Source organism: Hemibagrus wyckioides, linkage group LG06 (genome assembly GCF_019097595.1).
Source record: "Hemibagrus wyckioides isolate EC202008001 linkage group LG06, SWU_Hwy_1.0, whole genome shotgun sequence".
Lineage (NCBI taxonomy): Eukaryota > Metazoa > Chordata > Actinopteri > Siluriformes > Bagridae > Hemibagrus > Hemibagrus wyckioides.
The window spans coordinates 13,798,668-13,805,931 of record NC_080715.1 but is presented as its reverse complement, the minus strand read 5'-3'; the positions used below and the strand labels follow the sequence as shown (position 1 = coordinate 13,805,931).

At 38.1% G+C, this 7,264-nt stretch overlaps 1 protein-coding gene across 1 annotated transcript; it reads left to right on the top strand.

The window, feature by feature from the left end:
* Positions 1-1,475: 1,475 nt before the first annotated feature.
* Positions 1,476-6,930, top strand: tmem237a (transmembrane protein 237a). Its single transcript, XM_058392852.1, has 13 exons — positions 1,476-1,544; positions 2,164-2,186; positions 2,750-2,763; positions 3,386-3,457; positions 3,598-3,735; positions 3,815-3,908; positions 4,073-4,230; positions 4,603-4,720; positions 4,887-5,078; positions 6,012-6,085; positions 6,168-6,255; positions 6,378-6,499; positions 6,575-6,930. The coding sequence occupies exons 1-13, from the start codon at positions 1,527-1,529 to the stop codon at positions 6,640-6,642; spliced, it is 1,179 nt and encodes a 392-aa protein (XP_058248835.1). The 5' UTR covers positions 1,476-1,526; the 3' UTR covers positions 6,643-6,930.
* The last annotated feature ends 334 nt before the right edge of the window (positions 6,931-7,264 follow it).

Below are 7,264 nucleotides of genomic sequence, written 5' to 3'. Positions count from 1 at the left end.
TAGTCCGGCTCCTCTTGAAGTTCCTTCTTAATATCATCTCAGGGAATTTTTCCTCACCACCTTCACCTCTGGCTTGTTCAGTAGGATATGAATTTTATATTTCTAATTAATATCCTGAATGTATTTCTGTGAAGCTGCTTTGTGACAATGTCTCTTGTTTAAAGCACTATACAAATATAAATTGAATTAAATTGAATGAAAGCGAGGCACGATCTCTGAAGACACAGGAAACCTAGCATGCACCTCTAACAGCAGGATACGGTGAAGGCACGTTTGTTTGTACTCGTACAAAACTCACTCAGGGTCCACATATGCTGCCTTTGTAGTACAACTGCAACTGGTTTATTTAAGTATTCTAAAGATAAGGTTAAGGGCTCCGAGTGATTGACAGGAAGATTGGGGATTCAAGCCCCAGCTCCGCCAAGTTGCTGCTGTTGGGCCTTGAGCAAGGCCCTCCAGGGGGGCTGTATCATGCCTGACCCTGCACTCTGACCCCAACCTCCAAGGATGGGATATGCAAAGAAAGAATTTCACTATGCTCTAATGTATGTGACAAATAAAGGCTATTTCTAAAATCAGCATGCTTCCTGCAATTTAGGACTAAATTACTTTTTTAAATTGTGGAGTAGGAGGTAGCATTGTCAACACTCCAGGGTCATGGGTTTGATCCTGATCCTGTGTTACTGTCTGTTTCACATGTTCTCCCTGTGTGTGGGTTTTCTCCAAGTTCTCCAGCTTCCTCCCACCTCTAAAACATGCTCCATTGTGACCCTGACCAGAAATAAATAGAAGAAGACTATAAGATAGATAGATAGATAGATAGATAGATAGATAGATAGATAGATAGATAGATAGATAGATAGATAGATAGATAGATAGATAGATAGATAGATAGATAGGTAAAATAATAAGGACAGGTAATAGATAAAATAAGAAGGAATATAAAAAAAAATATATTAAAGTACCTGAATTTAAGGGGACAAAAATATAACAAAAAATATAACAATTTAACAAAATATAGCAAAAAAAATACTGAATACAGAGATTTAAAGGAATAAATATAGAGAATTAATTTTTATGTAAAGATAAAACACATTTGATTTCATCCTTGGCATTATGTGTGTGATTTTTGTGTGTCTTTTTGAACTGTTGCTATTGCTTTAGACATTGGTTTAATAAAGACAGTTGGGTTGATTGTGTTTAAGTGACCAGTGATTTTTGTGGTCAGTAGTGTTATGATGAGGCATTTGTGTAATATTATAAACGTTAATATGCACACCTGGTTTCAGACATCATACCTGTCTTTGTATGTTTGTGGAAACACTTATATGAGTGTGTTGTACCTCTACACTTTTGTGTATATGTATATTGCAGCACATCCTCAGGACACACATTGATCTGTGTCTCAGTAATTCTCTCACTGGCAGATGCACGTCTGTGTGGAATTAGCACAGGATTAAAAGGCTAACCTCCTCTCTTCTCACTCTATCCAGTACCACGAGTCCAATGAGTCCAGTCTGAGCACAATGGGGAGAAAACAGGCAGTAAGTTTACACCCTTTACACTCAATTACATTTTATACAGCAGCAGATATTAATCTACATATCGATTCTTAGTCATAGCAAGCTACGTGGCTTCTTGTAGACTGTGGATTAGTTTATGTTCTCAATACCATGGGACACGTATTGTCGTGTTGCAGTATATTTGCAGTTGAATTAATATTTAATTACAGCATAGATGTTGCTGCTCACTAATAACTATCAGGAACTTCTCCTTTTAGTATTTCATTGATGGTGGATATTTAAAGCTAATACAATCTGGATGTCTAAAAGCTCCTCCTTTACCTAAACCAGACTTTGTGTTTTTGTATAAATCAATGCCATATTATAGACATATATAATCAAATCTCTACATGAATGCATGTTCCAAGTGCAAGGTTTAATCAGGTTGTGTGTTAGGATTGTGAACAGCCCTGTGTTTTGATAGCACAATGTTTGGCTGATAAATGTTTTTGGCTCTAAATATGTCAATTCTGTATTTCAAACAGATGATATTGCTGTATTTACATCTATATTAAACAGCAGATTGCTAGAAGGTATTTTCTACTGGATATTTTTTTACAGTGCATATTCAAAACATCCTTCTTTTTGCTTTCTTTTTCAGCGTGACGTGTCTCACATGCCAAGGTCAGTTTCTTTAGAAACATTGAAAAGCTTTATACTGTTTTGCTGCAAATTGAATAACCAACTCGTAAAATTATTGTTAAACGTTTAACGATTCCTTGTTTTGTCCTACTGGGGGAACCGCTAGTTTCTATAACAGAGGGTTTCCATTAAGAAATGTTTCTAAGAAAACCTGAATGGTAAAAAACAAAACCCAACAACATAGAGGAATCATATATTTTCTAAGCATGGAGATTGTTTATACTAAATTTTTGCTTTTAAAGTTTATAATCGAGCACACTGGGATGTTTTTCAGTTTGTCCCACTGACAAACCCTCCAAGTGTAGAATCTTTTGAGGGATTTCTTTATAGGAAAGGTTCAAAGTAAAAACCCATAAAAGCTAGAACACTTAACTAACCACAAGGAACCCTTATTTTTTAAGTGTGTGGGAAACTCGCATCTCTCAGTATTATTTACAGATTTATATATATATTGTTGTTGTCCTGCAAAGCTTCACAAGTGCCAGGATGTGATTCCTGACTTTTTAATTTTTTATGCCATCATTTGACAAACTTTGATGCTGAAGTGAAGAGACTGGGGGTGAGTAAACAGATCTGTAACACTGGTGTAACTGAGATGAAATATTAATAGTTAATAGTTAATAGTTTATTAGATTAACATACATAAATAAACTGTATAAGTCAACTGCATACATTTAAACATCATCATTTTATTATGTTTATCATATTCATTACCTATTTAATATAGTGTGATGGTCTGGAGAAACTGTTGGATATCTCCAAAATCCAGTTCTGGACAATACAAAATTTCCTGAACTAAAATGTGATTTTCTCTTTGTTTCTCAGGAATTAAGGTGGATTCAGTCCATTTTTGTAGCATTCATTGTGTGAGAAATCACAATTTAAACATCTTTGAGTGACTTGTCTGTTTTAACCACCACTTTTATCACTATATGTACCTAATGTGATCATTATGGGAAGCTGAATGAAGTTAATAACATAAACAAATCATTTTGGTGATATTCATGTTTTTGTAAAGGTGTAAAATTATGTTATAGGCAGAATACCCAGTTTGGGCTGAATTCATCCAACAGGTTTTCCCAGGCCACCATGCAATTATTTTACTTTACTTAGGATTACCCAGATGGAGCTAGTTAAAGAAAGCAACTCTTAGTATAGTTATTTTTCTCGCCTTTACCTAGAAGACATGATGATTACCAAACCTAAAAAGAAAAAGTCTAAGAAGGAAGTCAACGGAGTGAAAGAACCAGAGGGTAAGACTGTTTCACATCTATTCATTTTTAATGGTTTTGCTAGTGTGTAAGCCAATGCCAAAACTATTACTGGTAAGTTCAATATGGATTTCTGTATATCTGTGTATTTCTGTGTTCTGCCAATATGACCACCTGTATAGAGGAGACAGAGCCTGCAGTTGAAATGGAAGAGGTGGCGACCTGTAATCCATCAGAAAGCAAGGACGATCTTTCCCCTGAGCCTCAGGACAATCCACCACAGAAGAGGAAGAAGAGAAGGAAGATGGCACATACTCACGGTAATCCATTTATGTTAACACCATGAACTGATTTTCATCCCCATTTTATAGGTCATATTTATTAAACTTGTCTTTACAGATATGGAAAATGAGCAGCAAGACCTTGTGAACGGAGACACGCAAACATCACCCACAGATAGAGATGGAGTTACTAGGAAATCTAGACGGAAGAGGTGAGAATGGAGGAAAAGAGCAAAAGCTTATCTCTGGAAATAGTTGATTTCCATGTCATAAACTGGTCCAGGGTTCTCAATAAAAAAAAAAAAAAAACACACATTGAATGAACTGAAAATAAAATCTGTGGGCCTTTTCTTATAGAGTCATATTCTCTCAGTAGGAAGTCTAAGATAACAGACAATCAGCATAATAACAGTGTGGAAGTGGAGAATGACAATGTTGTCAGTGATGCACATACTCCTACCTCTCATCGTTCTCTGTTTTCCGCTCCTCTGGGTCACAGCCAGTCTGTCAGCAAAGTGTTTGTGGAGAGAAGCCGTGAGTTCTTCATTCATTAAAAATAAATTACTACAGTTTTTGCATCTTTGTTTGCTAAAATGTAAGAAAATGAGAATTGCTTATAAACAAAACGATTCTTATAAAAAGAAATACCTAATTTAATAGAATAATATCTCATAGAATAATTAGAGTATGTAGCCAGAGCCTGGAAAGTGGTAGCTCAGTGGTTAAGGCATTGGTCTACTGTTTGGAAGGCTGTGAGTTCAATACCAGGACCACAATGCTGCCGCTACTGGGCCCTTGAGCAAGGCTCTTAACCCTCACCTTCTAAATAAATGAGATAAGATGCATATTTGGTGTCTGTTAAATGGCGTATATGTCAGCGTGTCTCAGGAAATGTTTTGCTTTTAGGTCAGTTTCATGTCAAAGATCGGCTGGACCTGGCCCAAGAGCAGGTGGAAGAGTTCATGGAGGTCAGGTCCATGTGGAACACACGAGATGTTGCCTTAAGAGTTCACAGTGGCTTCAGGTAACAGGAAGTCAGAGTATTATTTACTGAGTCTACAGTCTCATCAGTAGTTATATAAACATCAGTGTTTTGTCGTCATGGCAATTAAATCCCAAGCCTATCCCAATTTCATCAGCTGAGTTTACCATCATGATTCATGTTGAGTTTTTCTGTTTGCTTTCTGTAGGATCATCAGCCTCTTCTGTCATGGGTTTCTGGCAGGCTACGCTGTATGGAACATCATTGTTATCTATGTGCTGGCTGGAGAGCAACTGAAAACACTGTCAAACCTGTTACAGCAGTATCACAGCTTAGCATATCCCGCCCAGTCACTTCTGTACTTTCTGCTCACTATTAGCTCTGTGTCTGCCTTCGACAGGTGTGTGTGTGCTTAATGTCAGATATTTGGACCTACAACATTAGTGTCTCAAGACTGCACCAATAATTTAATGCATCTATCAGAGCAGTTGAGGGTTAAAGGGACCCCCTGATTTGATTCTGCAACCAAACCATAATCACTGTGTTTCAAGTGCAATCTTCAATGCTGAGCTACCATTAAAACTTTTGATCATATAAGGGTCCTGTTCCACCTGGAAGGTTGCAGGTTCAAATTGTAGGACTGCCAGTGGGCAATTGATCAAGGTAGATGCTTTGATTACATTCTGCCTCACCTGTATAAAATCAAATGCTAAAAGAATGCAGATTACAGTATACCTTAGCTTATGCACACCAACATCATGTTTTTAGATTCGGGGCTTTTTGCATCTCGATTTCTCAGTATAGTCTAACGTTTTTGTATCCTGGCATGTGAGTGGTGGATGAAATTTGCCCTGTAGTCCAATTGTCCCCTTTCAACATCACCTCCACAGAAGTCTAAAGAGCTACCGCTTCACTTAATATCTGGCATAACTGTATAATTTTCTTTCTAAACCTCCTAGGATTTGTTGTTTACATAGACTAGCTCATTAGCTACAGACTAGCTCATTCTAGCACTAATATGAATCATCTTTATTCCTTCATCTTTTATGAATATACTTACAATACTTACTTGGCATCTTCAGCTGTTAACAGTTTTTGTAAGTTGCTCTAGATAAGAAAATCTGCCAAATGACCAAATATGATGGGATGTTACCTAGTCAGCACTCGACACTATACACCTACACAATTATCAGATTCATTCTTGCTTTATTCTCCGTTGAGTTGTGCTGGATCTGGAGTTTGTCCCAAGAACACTGGGCATAAGGTTGGAATACATCCTAAATGGTACACCAGCTCATCACAGATTTTCTGACATGCACACTCTCCTCTGCAGGGTGAATCTAGCTAAGGCCTCTATGGCTCTGAGAGGGTTCCTCATGCTCGACCCAGCAGCCCTTGCGTCATTCAGTAAGCATGCCTGATAACAGTACCTGTAGTTGTATAACTAGAGGAACTCTTCTATGTGAAAATATGTATTCTGTATTTCTAGTGTACTTTGCAGCCCTTATTTTGTCTCTGAGTCAGCAGATGACTAGCGACCGCATCAACCTGTACCCCATAGCTAATGAGTCACTATGGTGAGCATGGACCAATTAATCCTTAGTATGAAACAGTACCTTGTTTATATCTTGCATTTATTCATGTTCCTATGTGACAGAACAGCATGGGCAGCAGTGGTGTTTTTTCTGTCTCATTTCAGGCGTCCAGGCTTTGAACACCAGATTCTGCATCCCTGGATTGTTGTGAATCTGGTTGTAGCTTTACTGGTTGGACTGGCCTGGTTTTTCATCTCTACCAGACCTGATATGGACTACACAGAAGGTATGTGTGTGGGTGTTGAGAGAATTTCTTGGTAGTGATAATCTAGCTCTAATATCATATTCTTGTGTTCTGCAGAGTTCTTAATATCAATGGAGGTAGATGACTATTTACAATACAAGGAGAAATCAGAAATCCCTTCGTGAAAATCTCAGTGTTTCTGAAGCATAACATATTGTGTCATCGACGAGGAATAAGTTCGACAACGAAAAGCACTTGCTCTTTTATTAAAAAACAGACACACTCACAGCACAGGTGAAAACTGGGAAAACCACAGAATAGCAAATCCCACAAGCCCTGCAAACCCTGACCTGAATAAAGCAATTCTGTTAAAGATGAACTTAATATACACTATATTGCCAAACGTTTTGGGACACCCCTGCAAGTTATTAAATTCAGGTGTTGGCCCCTTAGTTCCAGTGAAAACTCTTAATGCTGCAGCATACCAAAACATTTTGGACAATTTTATGCTCCCATCTTTGTGGGAACAGTTTGGGAATGACCCCTTCCTGTTCCAGTGTGACCGCACACTTATGGCAGACGCTCTAATTCATCACAAAAGTGCTCTATCGGGTTGAGATCAGGACTCAGGCCGGGCCAGTGAAGTTCCTCCACACCAAACTCTCTCATCCATGTCTTTATGGACCTTGCTTTGTGCACTGGTGTGCAGTCATATTGGAACAGGAAGGGGGTCATCCCCAAACTGCTCTCACAAAGTTGGGAGCATGAAATTGTCCAAAATGTCTTGGTATGCTGAAGCATTAAGAG